General features: G+C 42.8%; 1 protein-coding gene across 1 annotated transcript in view; it reads left to right on the top strand.

Annotated features, from left to right (window-relative positions):
- LOC130368624 (dual oxidase 1-like) overlaps positions 1 to 21,061 on the top strand; it is a 174,849-nt gene that overhangs the window by 52,789 nt on the left and 100,999 nt on the right. The window contains exons 6-8 of the mRNA XM_056572557.1: positions 2,940 to 3,141; positions 5,382 to 5,548; positions 17,161 to 17,221. Of these exons, the coding sequence (XP_056428532.1) occupies positions 2,940 to 3,141; positions 5,382 to 5,548; positions 17,161 to 17,221 (430 nt within the window). The remainder of the gene's footprint in view (positions 1 to 2,939; positions 3,142 to 5,381; positions 5,549 to 17,160; positions 17,222 to 21,061) is intronic.

Raw genomic sequence — 21,061 nt, 5'->3', positions numbered from 1 at the left:
TCATTTTAGCTCATTTGACAAATTTTGGCTTTGGAAGTTCATTAGGCAGTCTCACATAAATGGGTATTTCAGTACTTAACTTATCCCACATGATCGGGGATAAGTGTCTGATTGCTAACCACCACCCTAAGCGGTGGTTGACACCTCCTCCATGCATCTCTATAAGAGAGCCGAAGATACATGGGCACTGTATCTCTGACTCTCCCATAGAGATACATGGAGGGTGCCTGTCGGCCACTGCTTTATGCGGTGGTCGACGAAGCTCTGTGCATTGAGCTGTGCCACTTCAGTGCATGACGACAGCCGGTCCACCAGACCCGAGGTCACAAGGTGGGGGGGGGGGAGGGTGTCCCAACGGCCGATCTCCCGTGATCAGATGCTTATCCCCTATCCTATGCTATGTACCAGAGTACCCCTTAGATGATTGACTGTTATCTCTATATGAACACTTATTTATGGTAGGACCACTTACTGGACTACTAAGACTATGTTACACACTACAGCTAAGAAGTGGCACTGCTACTAAGTACTGCATGTTTTTTATGCCACAAATGACATGACATAAAAAATGCAAAATGCGCATATTACTGCAATTCTCATGTTTGAATAATCTCAGAACAATGCACAGTCTTGACAGCAATTATGATCATTCATGGCAAAAACACATGCAGTAATTATTTGTAGTACCGCTTATTAGCCACAGTGTGTGAACACTGCCTAAAGCCAGAATTAGAAATGATTTACATCCTGCTCTATGACAAGCTGCCAACAGATAAGGTAGCATGTTGAATGTGACAGATTCCCTTTAATGAAAGGGTAATAAGATGAGTTTGTTATGAATGTACCCAGTCTAGGTAATTGTCAGTGAGCCACATACATCAGCAGCACTAGTATCTCTTGTCTCGTTAAATTCTATCAGTATAAGTAACTGTGAGAAGTATTAGGAATAGATGAACTTTCAGTTCCTGGAAATAAATTAGAATGATCCCATTAACTGACAGAAAACTTAAAACTGTAAGGAATTAGAATACCAAAGTATAGTAAGTAAAAGCAAACAGAAAAAAATCTGCAGCACACTGCTAGCTCTTAGTTATATATATATATATATATATATATATATATATATATATATATATATATATATAGCAACTGAAGGTAGAAGCGGCACTCCAATCTTGATTGAATCAAACTGTGTTTTTATTCACACATCTGTGCAAAACAGCAACGTTTCGGCTTAGCAATAAAGCCTTTCTCAAGCATAGTGAACAGCAAAGCATGGTGCATATATATAGGCCCCCTAATTACATATGCAAATAAGGGGGGGGTGCCCAGTATAAATCACAACAAAGTATAAACATACTCAAAAGACCACGATCGGTCATTACAATTCGTGCTAGATGCAAAATCAGACAATTATCTGTGTATAATACACACATTATAGGTGGTTACATAATCAATAATAGTGCATAGTGTATAAAATTCGTGTAAGTCCGATTTCCAAGGCGGTTCTCACCTGCCGACACGAACACAGAGAACCAATCAGCATCATTTCCTCCTGGAACACATTGTGTTTGTATACACGGTCAGTGCGCAAGTGCCGTAAGTTCATGTCCGGTCACGGCCGGAAAACGACCACCACCGTGGTGCAAAATGATCACAAGAACAGTGAGCAAGAATCCCAGAACCACACAGGGGGACCTAGTGAATGACCTGAAGAGACCTGGGATCAAAGTAACAAAGGCTACCATCAGTAACACACTACGCCGCCAGGGACTCAAATCATTCAGTACCAGACGTGTCCCCCTGCTTAAGCCAGTACATTTCCGGGCCCGTCTGAAGTTTGCTAGAGAGCATTTGGATGATCCAAAAGAGGATTGGGAGAATGTCATATGGTCAGATGAAACCAAAGTAGAACTTTTTGGCAAAAACTCAACTTGTTGTGTTTGGAGGAGAAAGAATGCTGAGTTGCATCCAAAGAACACCATACCTACTGGGAAGCATGGGAGTGAAAAAATCATGCTTTGGGGCTGTTTTTCTGCTAAGGGACCAGGACGACTGATCTGTGTAAAGTAAAGAATGAACGGGGCCATATATCATGAGCTTTTGAGTGAAAACCTCCTTCCATCAGCAAGGGCATTGAAGATGAAACGTGGCTTGGTCTTTCAGCATGACAATGATCGCAAACACACCGACAAGGCATTTCAAGGTCCTGGAGTGGCCCGGACAGTCTTCAGATCTCAGCTCTATAGAAATCTTTTGGAGTGAGTTGAAAGTCCTTGTTGTCCAGCGACAGCCTCAAAACATCACTGCTCTAGAGGAGATCTGCATGGAGGAATGGGCCAAAATACCAGCAACAGTGTGTGAAAACCTTATGAAGACTTACAGAAAACATTTGACCATTGCCAACAAATGGCACATAACAAAGTATTGAGATGAACTTTTGTTATTGACCAAATACTTATTTTCCACAATAATTTGCTAATAAAATCTTACAATGGGATTTTATGCGTTTTTTCTCTCATTATGTCTCTCATAGTTGAGGTATATCTATTATAAAATTACAGGCCTCTCTCATCTTTTTAAAGGTGCATTCACACCACGTTGCAACATCCGCTGCAGTTCCATTTTATACATATATCACAGCAAAATAGCAGTATTTGCTATCTGTATTTTTTCAGTTTGCATTTGTATTTCAGCTACAGCCATATACACCTGTATGCATATATTAGCTATAATAACTAGGTTACATGTGTCCACCTTTTTCATTATACAATGATAAAACTTAATTTACATAAGGCTGTACAACACCTTGAATGTTTCAGATGATATTACTTAAATTAGTTAAGCGTCTTTCCAAAGGGCTAAAGATGACTACAAAGAGTTGTTTTATTGTACTATTCTATACTTCCTGATGCTTGTATTGATTTTATTTTTCTCAGGTCAATTCTGTAACAGCTTGGATTGATGGCAGTTCTATATATGGTCCCTCTCATTCTTGGAGTGATGCTTTAAGAAGCTTCTCTGGGGGAAAATTGGCATCAGGCCCAGACCCAATGTTTCCTAAAGAAGCCAGTGATAGGATGCTTATGTGGAAACCTGTCTACCCTTTCAAAAGGGGAAAAGAAAACATTGGGATTTATGGTAAGATCAATTTCATTTTATGACTGACTAAAACCAGATACATCTATCTATAAAAAGCAAGGGAAGAAGAAAATGATGGTGTTAATGTCAGTAAAAACAACTTTTGACATGTCAATCGCATCCGGTATCGCTCCTGAGAATCTGCTGCAACCGTGAGTTAATAGCCAGGGAAGCAGGTAGCCTTTTCTCTACATAGAAATCTTTGCTAGCATGTTGAATTTGCATCATGTTGAATTTGAATCATGAGAAATTGGAATCCTTAACCCCTTCCCAACCTATGACATACCGACACGTCATGGGTGAGGGGAATATGATGCGGGCCCATGGGTCGGGTCTGTGTCATAACCGGCAGATCCCTGCTGCTATCAGTAGCTGACATCTGCTGGTAATGATGGTAAATGGAGCTGGCTCCAATGTCCATCATTGAAATGGCTAAATGACGTGATCACTAGTGATCCCAGCATTAAAATATTAAATGCCAGTCATTCCTGGGGTCTAGGGAACCCATCTTCAGCTTTGCGATTTAATCGGGTGCTGCAGATGGGTTGATGTGGAAGAACAGGGACTTACCCATTTTTCCTGGCCCTCGGTGGATAGACGATTGCTTAACTGCCTTAGGCGCAGCCGTTAGCAATTGAGCGCTGAAAACATAGATCAATGTAATGCAATAGCATTACATTGATCTATGTCAGCTGTCTAATGATGGCTTATGAGAATTTTTAAAAAATATTAAAAAAGATCTTTCCCCAAATAAAAGTTCAAACCATTTGTCTTTTCCCATTTTTCAAATAAAACACTGTAAAAAAAAAAAAAAAAAATGAAAACACATTTGGTATTGTCGCATGTGTAATTGTCTGAATTATTAAATTATGATGTTCCTGATGCTTCATGGTGAAAGGCGTAAATACAAAAAATTGTTGATTTTCTGTCACATCATGTCCCAGAAAAATGTAATAAAAAGTGATCAAATAGAAATATATACTCAAAAGTGGTACAGTTAAAAACTACAGCTCATGGCACAAAAAATAAACCCTAACGTAGCTCTGTAGGTGGAAAAAAAAATGTTAGGGGTCAGAACATGGCTTTGAACAAACATTTTTCTTTTTCCATATTTTCTTTCTATTTTGAATTTTTTTTTTTTTTTATGGCTTCGTAATACATTATATGATAAAATAAAGTACAACTTTTCTCACAAAAGATAAGCCCTAATACAACTTTATCAGTGGAAAAATAAAAAAGTTGTGAGTGCGATGAGCCAAAAAAAAAAATCTCTGGGTCATGAAGGGGTTAATCAAGTAAAAAAAAAAAGTATGGTTGAACACATCTGTAGCCATTATAACTCTGTTTTAAAAGAGAAGAAAAACAGTCAGCACCATATGCTATTTGTCTCTGCATGTGATAAAGCCGGATGCCCCTCCGGAACTCAATCAATATTTAGGAAGGAATCACAGCAAAGTCAAAGGCCCAGATAGTGAAAACTTGCTGAAGTTTATTCCATCAAGTTTAAAGATGCAACAATTTGGCAAACACGGTGACTTTCTCAAGCTTGAGAAAGGCACTGTGTTTGCCGAAACGTTGCATCTGTAAACTTGGTGGAATAAACTTCAGCACATTTTCATTATCTGGGCTTCTCGACATTGCAGTGATTCCTTCTTACATTCTGCTCTAAAGAAAGGTTCACCAATATGGAGCAAACAACTATATTTTCTGAAGAACGGGAACCTATAAATCCATCTTCTCTGCTTATTGTATTGTGCATATGCAGTGGCATACATAAAAGAAAGGGGGGCCGATAGCAAATATTAAAATGGGCCTCCTAATATGGCATCTGATTCAACAGAAAGGCCTGATGTTCCACTTGCTTTCCATGACCCGTTGGTCAATGCCGCCCTCCATTAATTTGCCGAGACTGCAGCTCCATGGGGAGAGCACAGTTTCTTACCCAAAAAAAAAAAAAAGGAATTGGACTAAGCAGGCTGAGGCAATCTCTTTCTATCCACATGGTCTGTCACCCTTGTACATATGTATTCTTTTGCTGAGTGAAATATTTATTTTTCCTACGTTGTTTGTATATAGCATGTCAATGTTCTTTGAAATATTGTCCTTTTATGGGATTTTTATATATTTTCAAGATAATAACTCATCATATCTACCGCATATATTCACATATTATAAAAGAATATGTTATGTTTAATGTCAGGGTTGCCATTTTTCTATTGAAGATGTCCCTTCCTTTATAGGATTTGGTTATAACAGAGCCAATGAAAACCCATTCATTCAAGCTGAAAGCATTGTTTGGTTCAGATACCATAACTATCTTGCTGATGAATTTGCTAAAAAGCACACACAGTGGTCAGATGAAGACTTGTTTCATCATGCTAGAAAATGGGTGATTGCTACCTACCAGGTAAAAATAACACTGCAATGATAAAATGTATCTGTGTAGTTTCTGTATACAGTATCTCAAATAAGTGAGTGCACCCCTTACATTTTTTAAAATATTTCATTATATTTTTTCATGTGAAAACAAGGAAGAAATGACACTCTGCTACAATGTAATGTAGTGAGTGCGCAGTCTGTATACGGATGGGTTTACACTATGATTTCACTCTACGGCTGCCGGATCCGGTTTGGGGGAGTGAAAATCGGGCACTCCCATATCCCAGCCAGACCTGGCCTATATCTAATTCAGGGTCTGGCTGGGATACAGGAGAGCCCGTTTTTCGCTCCCCCCAACGTGATCCAGCAACCATAGAGTGAAATCAGAGTGTGAACCCACTCTAACTGAGCTTAACCCCTTAAGGACTCAGCCCATTTTCACCTTAAAGGGGTACTCCAATAGAAAACTTTATTTTTTAATGAACTGGTGCCAGAAAGTTAAAAAGATTTGTAAATTACTCCTATTTAAAAACCGTAATCCTTTCAGTACTTATTAGCAGCTGTATACTACAGATGAAATTCTTTTATTTTAAAATGTATTTTTTGTCTTGTCCACAGTGCTCTCTGCTGATACCTCTAACCGTGTCAGGAACTGTCCAGAGCAGGATAGATGTGCTATGAGGATGCCAGAGGTGTCAGCAGAGAGCACTGTGGATGAGACAAAAAATAAATGAAAAAAGGAAAGAATTTCCTCTGTAGCATACAGCTGCTAAGAAGTATTGGAAGGGTAAAGATTTTTTAATAGATGTAATTGGCAAATCTGTTTAACATTCTGGCACCAGTTCATAAAAAAAAAAAAAAAAAAAAATTCCACTGGAGTACCCCTTTAAGGACCCGAGCATTTTTTGCACATCTGACCACTGTCACTTTAAGTATTAATAATTCTGGGATGCTTTTACTTTTCATTCTGATTCCAAGATTGTTTTTTCGTGACATATTCTACTTTATGTTAGTGGTAAATTTTCGTCGATACTTGCATTATTTCTTGGTAAAAAAAAATCCAAAATTTGATGAACATTTTAGAATTTTTTTAACTTTTAAACTCTCTGCTTATAAGGAAAATGGACATCCCAAATAAATTATATATTGATTCACATAAACAATATGTCTACTTTATGTTTGCATCATAAAGTTGACATGTTTTTACTTTTGGAAGACATCAGAGGGCTTCAAAGTTCAGCAGCAATTTTCTAAATCTTTTCAGGGACCAGTTCAGTTTTGAAGTGTATTTGAAGGGCCTTCATATTAGAAATACCCCATAAATGACCCCATTATAAAAGCTGAACCCCTCAAAGTATTCAAAATGACATTCAGAAAGTGTGTTTACCCTTTAGGTGTTTCACAGGAAAGCAGCAATGTGAAGGAGAAAATTCAAAATCTTAATTTTTTACACTCGCATGTTCTTGTAGACCCAGTTTTTGAATTTTTTACAAGGGGTAAAAGCAGAAAAATCCCCCTAAAATTTGTGACCCAATTTCTCTCTTGTGAGGAAATACCTAATATGTGCTTGTTAAGTGCTCAGTGGATGCACTGGAGGGCTCAGAAGGGAAGGAGTGACAATGGGATGTTGAAGAGTGAGTTTTTCTGAAATGTTTTTTGGGGGCATGCCACATATAGGAAGCCCCTATGGTGCCAGAACAGAAAAGAAAAAAAAAAACATGGCACACTATTTTGGAAACTGCACCCCTCAAGGAACTTAACAAGGGGTACAGTGAGCCTTAACACCCCACAGGTGTTTGATGACTTTTCGTTAAAGATGGATGTGTAAATGACATTTTTTTCCACTAAAATGCAGTTTTTTCCCCAAATTTTACATTTTTACAAGGGGTAATAGGAGAAAATGCCCCCCAAAATTTGTAACCCCATCTCTTCTGAGTATGGAAATACCCCATGTGTGGACATCAAATGCACTGCGGGTGCACTACAATTCTCAGAAGAGAAGGAGTCACATTTGGCTTTTGGAAAGCAAATTTAGCTGAAATGGTTTTTTGGGGGGCATGTCGCATTTAGGAAGCCCCTATGGTGCCAGAACCGCAAAAAAATAAATAAATAAATAAAGAAACACATTATTATTCTGGAAACTATACCCTTCAAGGATCATAAGAAGGGGTACAGTGAGCCTTTACACTCCACAGGTGTTTGATGACTTTTCATTAAAGTCGGATATATGTGTAAATGAAAAAAAGAAAATTCTCACTAAAATGCATTTTTCCCCCAAAATGTTTCATTTTTACAATGGTTAATAGGAGAAAATGCCCCCCACAATTTGTAACCCCATTTAAATACCTCATGTGTGGATGTCAACTCCTCTACTGGCCCACTACAATGCTTAGAAGAGAAGGAGCACCATTGAGCTTTTGGATCGCCAACATGGGGGGTCTCAGATCCCCCCAGGGGGTTGCACGGGGTGCCTGCTGAACAGACCGGAGAAACGCAGGGCGTACCTGTATGCCCTGAGTCCTTCATGACTCAGAAATGGGGGCATATGGGTCTGCCCTGCGTCCTTAAAGGGGTACTCCGGTGAAAACCTTTTTTCTTTTAAATCAACTGGTGGCAGAAAGTTAAACATATTTGTAAATTACTTCTATTAAAAAATCTTAATCCTTCCTGTACTTATTAGCTGCTGAATACTACAGAGGAAATTCTTTTCTTTTTGGAATGCTCTCTGATGACATCACGAGCACAGTTCTCTCTGCTGACGTTATTATAATAATAACAATAACGCTTTATTTATTGTTGTCCTTAGTGGGATTTGAACCCAAGTCCCCAGCTCTGCAGGGCAGCAGTGCTAACCACTGAGCCACCATGCTGCCCTTAACATACATCTGCTATGCATCTGCTATGCATGGTTGCTAAAATTGACAGAGATGTCAGCAAAGAGCACTGGGCTCGTGATGTCATCAGTGTTCCAAAAAGAAAGAAATTTCCTCTGTAGCATTCAGCAGCTAATAAGTACTGGAAGGATTAAGATTTGTTAATAGAAGTAATTTACAAATATGTTTAACTTTCTGCCACCAGTTGATTTAAAAGAAAAAAGGTTTTCACCGGAGTACCCCTTTAAAGGATATGTTCGGCGCGCACTTTTCTCATTTTATCCCGTCCGGGCTGCAAAAAAAAAAACTTTCTCTTACCTGCCAACGAGCCCCTGGAGCTCCGGTACACTCAGGTATAGGTGTTTGGTCCCTGGGCTGTATTCTTCTTACTTCCTGTTAGCCCGACACGTCACACGGAGCTTCAGCCTATCACCAGCCGAGGCGGGACATCGCTGCGGCCGATGATAGGCTGAAGCTCCGTGTGACGTGGCGGGCTAACAGGAAGTAAGAATAATACAGCCCGGGGACCGAACACCTGTACCGGAGTGTACCGGAGCTCCTGGGGCTCGTTGGCAGGTAAGAGAAAGTTTGTTTTCATTTATTTTGCAGCCCGGACGGGATAAAATGAGAAAAAAGTGTGCGCCGGACATGTCCTTTAAGTGGTTAATGTTGCTGTCTCCTCAAATAACTCAAAACAGCCATAAATATCTCAACCTTGGCAACAAAAGTAAATTTTGTGTGACCACCTTTATTTTCCAACACTGCCTTAAAGTTGTTCTTTGCCCCTATACATCCTATAAGACATCCTATAAGCATTTGTTTAAAGCGTCCGGTGCAGCCCTGGAAGCTCCCTCCCATAGACTTGCATTGAGGGGCCGTGGCCATGAAGTCATGAGTGGGCGTGGCTGTGATGTCATGAGCCTCTGCCCCACATCGCTACTCGTTCGACACGGAGAGAAGTTTGTGCACCGGATGTCTGTGGTGCAGCAGCCAAGATTGCGGGAATGCCCAGTGGCGGGGCCCCGCTATCACACATTTTATCCTCTATCCTGTGTGGCGGTAACCAGGTGAGAAGTACAAAGACAAGTGTGTCTTGTCTACAGTGAACTAAATAAGTTTATCTTAGTCTCATCAGACCAAAGGACATAGGGGGAGATTTATCAAAACCTGTCCAGAGGAAAAGTTGTCCAGTTGCCCATAGCAACCAATCAGATTGCTCCTTTCATTTTTAACAAGGCCTCTGCAAAATGAAAGAAGTAATCTGATTGGTTGCTATGGGCAACTTTTCCTTTGCACAGGTTTTGATAAATCTCCCCCATAGCTCCAGTAATCCATGGACTTAGTCTGTTTGTCTTCAGCATTGTACATACTCTTTAGAAGAGGCTTCCTTCTGGGACAACAGCCATGGAAAGCAATGTGATTCAGTGTGCAGCATATGGTGGGAGCACTAACAGACTAACTCCTACCCCTTCTACCTCAGCTGTAATGCTGGCAACACTCGTACATCTATTTCCCTAACACAACCACTGAATATGACACTGAGCATGTGCACTCAACTTCGACCATTGGAGGTCTGTTCTGAGTAAAACCTGTCCTGTTAAACTGCTGTATGGTTGTAATGTCTGACTCAATAAACAAGTTCAAGAGGTGCCTGGATGTTTTTTTCTGGAATAAAATTTTTTTTACAAGTTACGGATACTAGATTCACGGGGATAGGACATTGATCCAGGGATTTATTCTGGTTGCCTTATTGGAGTGGGAAAGGAATTTTGCCTCCTGGTATGGGGCAATTGGCATCAGCCTTATGGTATTTTATTTTGTCTTTCTCTGGATCAACACTGTAGGGATTTAGCTTGAACATGAGTGACTCTTTTCTTTATTTTATTCAACCTTACAAATGATATCACTATGTCTTGCCCATGATGCAGCAGTCCAGTTTCAGAGTCTGGTCAATTTTCTTATAATCTAGGCCACCTTCATGTAGAGCAGCAATTCTTTTTTTCAGCTCCTCAGAGAATTCTTTGCCATTAGGTGCCATGTTTAACTCCCAGTGACCAGTATAACAGAGTGTGAAAGTGATAACACCAAATTTAAGACACCTGCTCCGAATTCACACCTGAGACCTTGCAACACTATTGAGTCACATGACATTGGGGAGGGAAAATGGCTAATTGTGGCCAATTTGGACATTTTAACATAGGGGTGTACTCACTTTTTTTTTGCCAAAGTTTAGATATTAATGACTGTTAAATCGTCTTTGAGGGGAAACAACACTAAACACTGTTATACACTCACCACTGCCATTTTTTCTGTGTTGTCACATAAATAGATATAATAAAATAGTTACAAAAATGTGAGGGGTGGACTCACTTATGGGAGACACTGAATATGTCAGATCCCTTGGGTAATACTTTCCTGATATTTTATTGTGAGGCCTCATGCACATGACCAAATTGCACAAAACCATAATACAGTACCCACAGAAGTGGGTATTAAGCTATTCCACCATAGAAGCTTAGCCATTAGAAGACAATAATCTCATAATCATAGAGCATAGGAGGTATTCAGCTGTATAATACAGAAGTAATTGTCACGATTCGGCTTCCAGGTAGTGGATCCTCTGTGTCAGCGAGGGATTGGCGTGGACCGTGCTAGTGGACCGGTTCTAAGAGGCTACTGGATTTCACCAGAGCCCGCCGCAAAGCGGGATGGTCTTGCTGCGGCAGTAGCAACCAGGTCGTATCCACTAGCAACGGCTCTACCTCGCTGACTGCTGAGAAGGCGTGGGACAGAAGGACTAGGCAGAGGCAAGGTCAGACGTAGCAGAAGGTCGGGGGCAGGCGGCAAGGTTCGTAGTCAGGATGGGTAGCAGAAGTTCAGGTACACAGGCTTTGGACACACTAAACGCTTTCACTGGCACAAGGCAACAAGATCCGGCAAGGGAGTGCATGGGAGGAGGTCAGATAAAGGCAGGGAGCAGATGGAAGCCAATTAAGCTAATTGGGCCAGGCACCAATCATTGGTGCACTGGCCCTTTAAGTCTCAGAGAGCTGGCGCGCGCGCGCCCTAGAGAGCGGAGCCGCGCGCGCCAGCACATGACAGCAGGGGACCGGGACGGGTAAGTGACCTGGGATGCGATTCGCGAGCGGGCGCGTCCCGCTGTGCGAATCGCATCCCCAACGGCCAAGACAGTGCAGCGCTCCCGGTCAGCGGGACTGACCGGGGCGCTGCAGGGAGAAAGACGCCGTGAGCGCTCCGGGGAGGAGCGGGGACCCGGAGCGCTAGGCGTAACAGTACCCCCCCCCTTAGGTCTCCCCTTCTCTTTGTCCGGTAACTGCCTCCCCTGGGATGAGGACACCGGGAAAGAATGGAGGGTTTCCTCAACGGCAGGCAGTACAGCAGGAGTGGGAATGGGGAGGGAGGGCAGAGGGCGAGGCCTGGCACGGGGCAGTGTGACACCAGGACGGGGGCCATGGGGAGGCACAGAGGCTTGCCTGACGGGACTGGGAGGGGGGGAGAGGCACTTCCTGTGGCAGGCAGAGTCCCAGTTCCTGATCTCCCCGGTGGTCCAATCAATGGTGGGGGAATGAAGCCGGAGCCAAGGCAGACCGAGGAGGACCTCAGAGGTACAGTTGGGGAGAATGAAGAACTCAATCCTCTCAAGGTGGGGTCCAATAGACATGAGGAGGGGCTCTGTGCGGTAACGCACGGTGCAGTCCAATCTGGCTCCGTTGACCGCGGAAATGTAGAGCGGCTTGACGAGACGGGTCACCGGGATGCTGAATTTATTAACAAACGACTCCAAAATAAAATTTCCAGAGGCACCGGAGTCCAAGCAGGCCACGGCTGAGAGGGAGGAGTTGGCTGAAGAAGAAATCCGCACGGGTACCGTGAGACGTGGAGGAGCAGACTTGGAACCAAGAGACGCCACACCCACGTGAGCTGGGTGCGTGCGTGCGTTTCCCAGGCGTGGAGGACGGATAGGGCAATCCACCAAGAAATGCTCGGTACTGGCACAGTAAAGACAGAGATTTTCTTCCCTACGGCGATTCCTCTCTTCCTGGGTCAGGCGAGACTTATCCACTTGCATGGCCTCCTCGGCGGGAGGCCCAGGCGTAGATTGCAACGGATACTGTGGGAGAGGTGCCCAGAGATCTAAGTCTTTTTCCTGGCGGAGCTCTTGGTGTCGCTCAGAAAAACGCATGTCAATGCGGGTAGCTAGATGGATGAGTTCTTGCAGATTGGCAGGAATCTCTCGTGCGGCCAGCACATCCTTGATGCGACTGGATAGGCCTTTTTTAAAGGTCGCGCAGAGAGCCTCGTTATTCCATGATAACTCGGAGGCAAGAGTACGAAATTGGATGGCGTACTCGCCCACTGAAGAATTACCCTGGACCAGGTTCAACAGGGCAGTCTCGGCAGAAGAAGCTCGGGCTGGCTCCTCGAAGACACTCCGGAGTTCAGCGAAGAAGGCCTGGACTGTGGCTGTGGCAGGATCATTGCGGTCCCAGAGCGGTGTGGCCCAAGACAAGGCCTTTCCTGAAAGAAGGCTTACTACGAACGCCACCTTAGACCGTTCTGAAGGAAACAAGTCCGACAACATCTCCATATGCAGGGAACACTGAGACAAAAATCCACGGCAGAGTTTAGAGTCCCCATCAAATTTGTCCGGCAGGGACAAGCGGAGGTTAGGAGCGGCCACTCGCTGCGGAGGAGGTGCAGGAGCTGGCGGAGGAGATGGTTGCTGCTGTAGCAGAGGCAGAAGTTGCTGTAACATGGCGGTCAACTGCGACAGCTGCTGTCCTTGTTGGGCAATCTGCTGCGATTGCTGAGCGACCACCGTGGGAAGATCAGCGAGACTTGGCAGCGGCACCTCAGCGGGATCCATGGCCGGATCTACTGTCACGATTCGGCTTCCAGGTAGTGGATCCTCTGTGTCAGCGAGGGATTGGCGTGGACCGTGCTAGTGGACCGGTTCTAAGAGGCTACTGGATTTCACCAGAGCCCGCCGCAAAGCGGGATGGTCTTGCTGCGGCAGTAGCAACCAGGTCGTATCCACTAGCAACGGCTCTACCTCGCTGACTGCTGAGAAGGCGTGGGACAGAAGGACTAGGCAGAGGCAAGGTCAGACGTAGCAGAAGGTCGGGGGCAGGCGGCAAGGTTCGTAGTCAGGATGGGTAGCAGAAGTTCAGGTACACAGGCTTTGGACACACTAAACGCTTTCACTGGCACAAGGCAACAAGATCCGGCAAGGGAGTGCATGGGAGGAGGTCAGATAAAGGCAGGGAGCAGATGGAAGCCAATTAAGCTAATTGGGCCAGGCACCAATCATTGGTGCACTGGCCCTTTAAGTCTCAGAGAGCTGGCGCGCGCGCGCCCTAGAGAGCGGAGCCGCGCGCGCCAGCACATGACAGCAGGGGACCGGGACGGGTAAGTGACCTGGGATGCGATTCGCGAGCGGGCGCGTCCCGCTGTGCGAATCGCATCCCCAACGGCCAAGACAGTGCAGCGCTCCCGGTCAGCGGGACTGACCGGGGCGCTGCAGGGAGAAAGACGCCGTGAGCGCTCCGGGGAGGAGCGGGGACCCGGAGCGCTAGGCGTAACAGTAATATACATACAATGGAGAGGCTCCTGTCTGTCTGACCGTCACTGAAGACCCGAGCAACCCAACAAACACCTATACCTAAGGTGTATAAAATAGGGAAAATATGTTGAAAGAAAATGGGGCTCAAAGGTCAAAGATATTTGGTTTAAAATAATAATTAATATTTATTAATATAGAATAATAATAGATTAAATAGGGAATGCACAGGGCCCTTGCACTCCCCTAAATAATTTTAATTAATACAAAATTATAAGATGTAATAAAAACAACAATAAATATATCACTTGAGCCTGTAATATCAATATAGCAGTCTAATAATCAATATAATTATGTGGAACAACAATTCTCAATGCAAATGTTCATTCAATTGTCCTTTTTCTCAATGATCTTCAATATAAGGCAGTTACAGTGTAGCAGCTACAGCTACACAGTTAATCAATTGATGTAATGATACAATGTATCTTTCCAGACAGTGATAACTCAATCCAACAGATGCAATGTAGCGCTTGGTGATCAGTAGCAAGTTAAATTAGCAGTCAATCAAGATCACTCCTTATAGATCTCTGTGTATATCACACATTAATAAGTCCTATTAAATTAGCCAATTTGCAATATGCTCCATAAAATGCTCACCACTCCTGGGGTACCACGGATCACCCTTATATGTAGTCCTGTATGCCGGCTGTATAGGATCTTTCGCCAGGTTCCTTGCCTCAGTCAGGGATCGCACTGCTGGAGTCTCGGCCAACTCCTAAGAAAGCAGCGCTTGGTGGTGGGCACCGTTTGGGGGGACTGCAGCGCTGTCAAGCGGAGTCCCTTAGTCTGACCAGCTGGGAATGGTGGCGGTCAGCAGACACAAAGTCCTTATTGTAGATGGCCCGATCGGCTTCTTACTTGCAATTAATATAATGGCTGTATGCGGTATGCAAAGTGAATGACCCGGCGGCGTTCCTCGTGCACAGGTCGCGCGCTTGGGAGATGCCGCACTGTAATAGATAGATGTCTTGGATCTGCCAGATGATCACTGTTAATGTCAGGCAAGTGCTAAATATTGTCAGGCTCAATATCGCGTATTTATGATCGCTGGACGCGTTTCAAAACCATCCTCGTTTTTTTTCTTCAGCAGCAGAACGTATAAACTATGGGATAATAGTGGTTTATATACCTTAAATCACGCCCCTTCATAGTGACCTAAACTATGACCTCCCATCCTGGACAAAGAAATTCATTAATTTACATTTCAATATAACTAAATTATAGCTAAAACACACTACCTAACTCAAAAAATAGAGGACCTATATTTCCTCTCTAATATACTTGTCTGTGGACAAATCAAAAATTATATAAAAATTATACAAAAATTATAAACCATATGAAATTGTAAAAAGGAGTATATAATTTTTTAATGATAGCTTGGGGCATATGAGAGTGAATCTCACTCACATGCTGAGAATGTTAGCAATATTAAATAACAATATTAATATACAGAATGATTCTGTATATTAATATTGTTATTTAATATTGCTAACATTCTCAGCATGTGATTGAGATTCACTCTCACATGCCCCAAGCTATCATTAAAAAATTATATACTCCTTTTTACAATTTCATATGGTTTATAATTTTTGTATAATTTTTATATAATTTTTGATTTGTCCACAGACAAGTATAGTAGAGAGGAAATATAGGTCCTCTATTTTTTGAGTTAGGTAGTGTGTTTTAGCTATGTTTTAGTTATATTGAAATGTAAATTGATTAATTCCTTTGTCCAGGATGTGAGGTCATAGTTTAGGTCACTATGAAGGGGCGTGATTTAAGGTATATAAACCACTATTGTCCCATAGTTTATACGTTCCGCTGCTGAAGAAAAAAATGAGGATGGTTTTGAAACGCGTCCAGAGATCATAAATATGCGATATTGAGCCTGACAATATTTAGCACTTGCCTGACATTAACAGTGATCATCTGGCAGATCCAAGACATCTATCTATTACAGTGTGGCATCTCCCGACCTGTGCACGAGGAACGCCGCCGGGTTATTCACTTTGTATACCGCATACAGCCGTTACATTAATTGCAAGTAAGAAGCCGATCGGGCCATCTACAATAAGGACTTTGTGTCTGCTGACCGCCACCATTCCCAGCTGGTCATACTAAGGGACTCCGCTTGACAGCGCTGCAGTCCCCCCAAACGGTGCCCACCACCAAGCGCTGCTTTCTTAGGAGTTGGCCGAGACTCCAGCAGTGCGATCCCTGACTGAGGCAAGGAACCTGGCGAAAGATCCTATACAGCCGGCATACAGGACTACATATAAGGGTGATCCGTGGTACCCCAGGAGTGGTGAGCATTTTATGGAGCATATTGCAAATTGGCTAATTTAATAGGACTTATTAATGTGTGATATACACAGAGATCTATAAGGAGTGATCTTGATTGACTGTTAATTTAACTTGCTACTGATCACCAAGCGCTACATTGCATCTGTTGGATTGAGTTATCACTGTCTGGAAAGATACATTGTATCATTACATCAATTGATTAACTGTGTAGCTGTAGCTGCTACACTGTAACTGCCTTATATTGAAGATCACTGAGAACAGGGACAATTGAATGAACATTTGCATTGAGAATTGTTGTTCCACATAATTATATTGATTATTAGACTGCTATATTGATATTACAGGCTCAAGTTGCAGAATATTTTTATAGTTGATATATTTATTGTTGTTTTTATTACATCTTATAATTTTGTATTAATTAAAATTATTTAGGGGAGTACAAGGGCCCTGTACATTCCCTATTTAATCTATTATTATTCTATATTAATAAATATTAATTATTATTTTAAACCAAATATCTTTCACCTTTGAGCCCCATTTTCTTTCAACATATAATACAGAAGTAAGCCTGTGTGCATGGGGCCTATAGATAATATTTCTATTTATAAGTTAAGTAACTACATTGGAATGTAAATGTAATATCTATCTAAAAGATAAAAAATTAATTGGTATTTAACATAAACTAAAAAGCACTTGTGTATGTATACTTTAGGTTTTCTTGTAATCTTAGTGTCTTTGTTTTTCCGTTTATGTTTATTTACTGAATTCAATTAAATATGTTTTATGACTAAAATCTCATTATCACACATATTCTTCATTTAGAATATTGTTTTGTATGAATGGTTACCCGTGTTTCTTCAAAAGCAAGTTCCTCCTTACCAGGGTAAGTCTTTCACACTTAAAAATGCTATTTTGATTGCTTAAAAAGCATGGATATTGTGTTTACAAGATGCTTGTTCAGTCAAGAGTTGTATTGATTAAAGTTGGATTTACACCTAAACTATTTAAAGGGGTACTCTGGTGAAAACCTTTTTTCTTTTAAATCAACTGGTGCCAGAAAGTTAAACAGATTTGTAAATTACTTCTATTAAAAAAATCTTAATCCTTCCTGTACTTATTAGCTGCTGAATACTACAGAGGAAATTCTTTTCTTTTTGGAATTCTCTCTGATGACATCATGAACACACTGCTCTCTGCTGACGTCATTATAATAATAATAACTCTTTATTTATTGTCCTTAGTGGAATTTGAACCCAAGGCCCCAGCACTGCAAGGTAGCAGTGCTATCCACTGAGCCACCATGCTGCCCTTAGCATACATCTGCTATGCACTGTTGCTAAAATGGACAGAGATGTCCACAGAGAGCACTGTGCTTGTGATGTCATCAGTGTTCCAAAAAGAAAGGAATTTCCTCTGTAGCATTCAGCAGCTAATAAGTACTGGAAGGATTAAGATTTTTTAATAGAAGTAATTTACAAATATGTTTAACTTTCTGGCACAAGTTGATTTAAAAGAAAAAAGGTTTTCACCGGAGTACCCCTTTAAAGGTGATATCCAACCATAAACCCATAAATGATAAGAGAGTGGAACGTGGTCCAGAAACTTCCATTGAAATTGAGCCTCTGCTGTACGTGCGTACTGTGTACTGCAACTTTATTCATTATCTAAGGAAGCTGGTGGAAATACATGAGTACAGTGCTTGTCTATCTCCAGCAGCTCCTACAAACAAAAAATGCAGTGCCAGTGAACCTGTGTGACCTCAACTCCCTCCGAAGGGATACTTGGGTAAGCAAGGGATAATTGGTTCAGCAGTCCCCCTCTCAATAATAATGTCAATATTATCCTTTGGATAGTGGATATAAGTTTTGACAAGTTTTTGCTGGAAATTCAATTGTTACAACAGGTTAACTGGTCAAACAACAAAAAAATGACAATGGCTGACCAACCTCCTAAAGCAGAATACACAGTTGACACCAAAATCATCGTCCATGAGAAATATACAATTTATTTTCTCATTAAAGAGAGCTGAACTAACCCTTTTTTTCAATTCATTAGAGAATATGTGCCATTTTTTAGGCAATGCAGGTTTGATAAACCAGAAAAAAAGTTATTCTACATATTCCACTTTTTATTTTGCAGATGATGTGTAAAAGGTACATTGCCTTTATGTGCTTAATACATTTTTGTTACAATTTTTAAAATCAAAATACATGAATGTGTAAACATTGCTGCAATATACTGTAAACATGTCATTAACTGGTACATAAGAAGATGGAACATTGGAGGAAATCCTAGCTTGTCTAATATTCCCTATTGGTGCTTCACGGCTCTTTAATGGATTAGACAATGACAGGGAAGCTACCTCCAATATGTGGCACTTCCTTCTGGACAGAGCTACTTTGCATACCTTTTCCCATGTAGCATTGTAGAGTTTATAAGACTCTCTATTCCTGCTTGAAATTCTCCTCAAATAGAAAGATTACATACTCAGACCTATAAATGGCAAGAAAAAAAAAATTATGGCTTACAGTACTCCCACATAGTGCACAATACTGCTTTGTTACAGCTTGTGATTTTTTTTAGATAAGGAAACGGTTTACCTATACCCAATCTCTTTGAAGGCATATAGCATTGCTTTTCTGTCTGCCCCAGTTCTGAAAGCACCAACATCCATTTGATTTGGGGTTTTTAGTCCTGTATGTCCTTCTTGTAATTCCTGGTTGAGCAGTTGCTTAGCACTGCAATTCTGAATGCATTGATTCTCCTCAGCTCTTTAACACAGCCTTCTAATGCTGCCTATTCCTCTCCCATGGCAATGCTACAAGTTCTTCACTTATTTCACAGCAAATTATCACAATATCAGTGAGGATGCAGCTGCTGTATTCATTCTCTGTCTGCTCCTTTGCCTGTGACTGTCACGATGCCGGCTGGCAGGTGGTGGATCCTCTGTGCCAGAGAGGGATTGGCGTGGACCGTGCTAGAGGATCGGTTCTAAGTCACTACTGGTTTTCACCAGAGCCCGCCGCAAAGCGGGATGGTCTTGCTGCGGCGGTAGTGACCAGGTCGTATCCCCTAGCAACGGCTCAACCTCTCTGGCTGCTGAAGATAGGCGCGGTACAAGGGAGTAGACAGAAGCAAGGTCGGACGTAGCAGAAGGTCGGGGCAGGCAGCAAGGATCGTAGTCAGGGGCAACGGCAGAAGGTCTGGAATCACAGGCAAGGAACACACAAGGAACGCTTTCACTGGCACTAGGGCAACAAGATCCGGCGAGGGAGTGAAGGGGAAGTGAGGTGATATAGGGAAGTGCACAGGTGTAAACACTAATTGGAACCACTGCACCAATCAGCGGTGCAGTGGCCCTTTAAATCGCAAAGACCCGGCGCGCGCGCGCCCTAGGGAGCGGGGCCGCGCGCGCCGGGACAGAACTGACGGGGAGCGAGTCAGGTACGGGAGCCGGGGTGCGCATCGCGAGCGGGCGCTACCCGCATCGCGAATCGCATCCCGGCCGGAGGTGGTAACGCAGCGCCCCGGGTCCGTGGAACCGACCGGGGCGCTGCAGTGAGGGAAGTGTAGCGAGCGCTCCGGGGAGGAGCGGGGACCCGGAGCGCTCGGCGTAACAGTACCCCCCCCCTTGGGTCTCCCCCTCTTCTTGGGGCCTGAGAACCTGAGGATCAGACTTTTGTCCAGGATATTGTCCTCAGGTTCCCAGGACCTCTCTTCTGGACCACAACCCTCCCAATCCACTAAAAAAAAAGTTTTTCCTCTGACCTTTTTTGAGGCTAAGATCTCTTTGACAGAGAAGATGTCCGAGGAGCCGGAAACAGGAGTGGGAGGAACAGATTTAGGAGAAAAACGGTTGAGGATGAGAGGTTTAAGAAGAGAGACGTGAAAGGCATTAGGGATACGAAGAGAAGGAGGAAGAAGAAGTTTGTAAGAGACAGGATTAATTTGACACAAAACTTTAAAAGGACCAAGATAGCGTGGTCCCAACTTATAGCTCGGGACACGGAAACGGACATATTTAGCGGAGAGCCATACCTTGTCTCCAGGGGAAAAAATGGGAGGAGCTCTTCTTTTCTTATCTGCGAATCTCTTCATGCGAGAAGAAGCCTGTAAGAGAGAATTTTGGGTCTCTTTCCATATGGTGGAAAGATCACGAGAAATTTCATCCACAGCGGGCAGACCAGAGGGCAAGGGGGTAGGGAGGGGGGGAAGAGGGTGACGGCCGTACACCACGAAAAACGGAGATTTGGAGGAAGATTCAGAGATTCTGAAATTATACGAGAATTCGGCCCAAGGTAGAAGATCTGCCCAGTCATCCTGGCGGGAGGAAACAAAATGTCGTAAATAGTCACCCAAGATCTGGTTAATTCTCTCTACTTGTCCATTGGATTGAGGATGGTATGCAGAAGAAAAATTTAATTTAATCTTGAGTTGTTTACAGAGAGCCCTCCAGAATTTAGACACAAATTGGACGCCTCTATCCGAGACGATCTGTGTAGGCAACCCGTGAAGACGAAAAATGTGTACAAAAAATTGTTTAGCCAACTGAGGCGCTGAAGGAAGACCAGGAAGAGGGATGAAATGTGCCATTTTGGAGAATCGATCAACGACCACCCAAATAACAGTGTTGCCATGGGATGGGGGTAAGTCAGTAATAAAATCCATACCAATCAGAGACCAAGGTTGTTCGGGGACAGGTAGAGGATGAAGAAAACCAGCG

The sequence above is a fragment of the Hyla sarda genome, chromosome 4, assembly GCF_029499605.1.
Source record: "Hyla sarda isolate aHylSar1 chromosome 4, aHylSar1.hap1, whole genome shotgun sequence".
Lineage (NCBI taxonomy): Eukaryota > Metazoa > Chordata > Amphibia > Anura > Hylidae > Hyla > Hyla sarda.
This window is presented reverse-complemented; position numbering and strand designations above follow the sequence as displayed.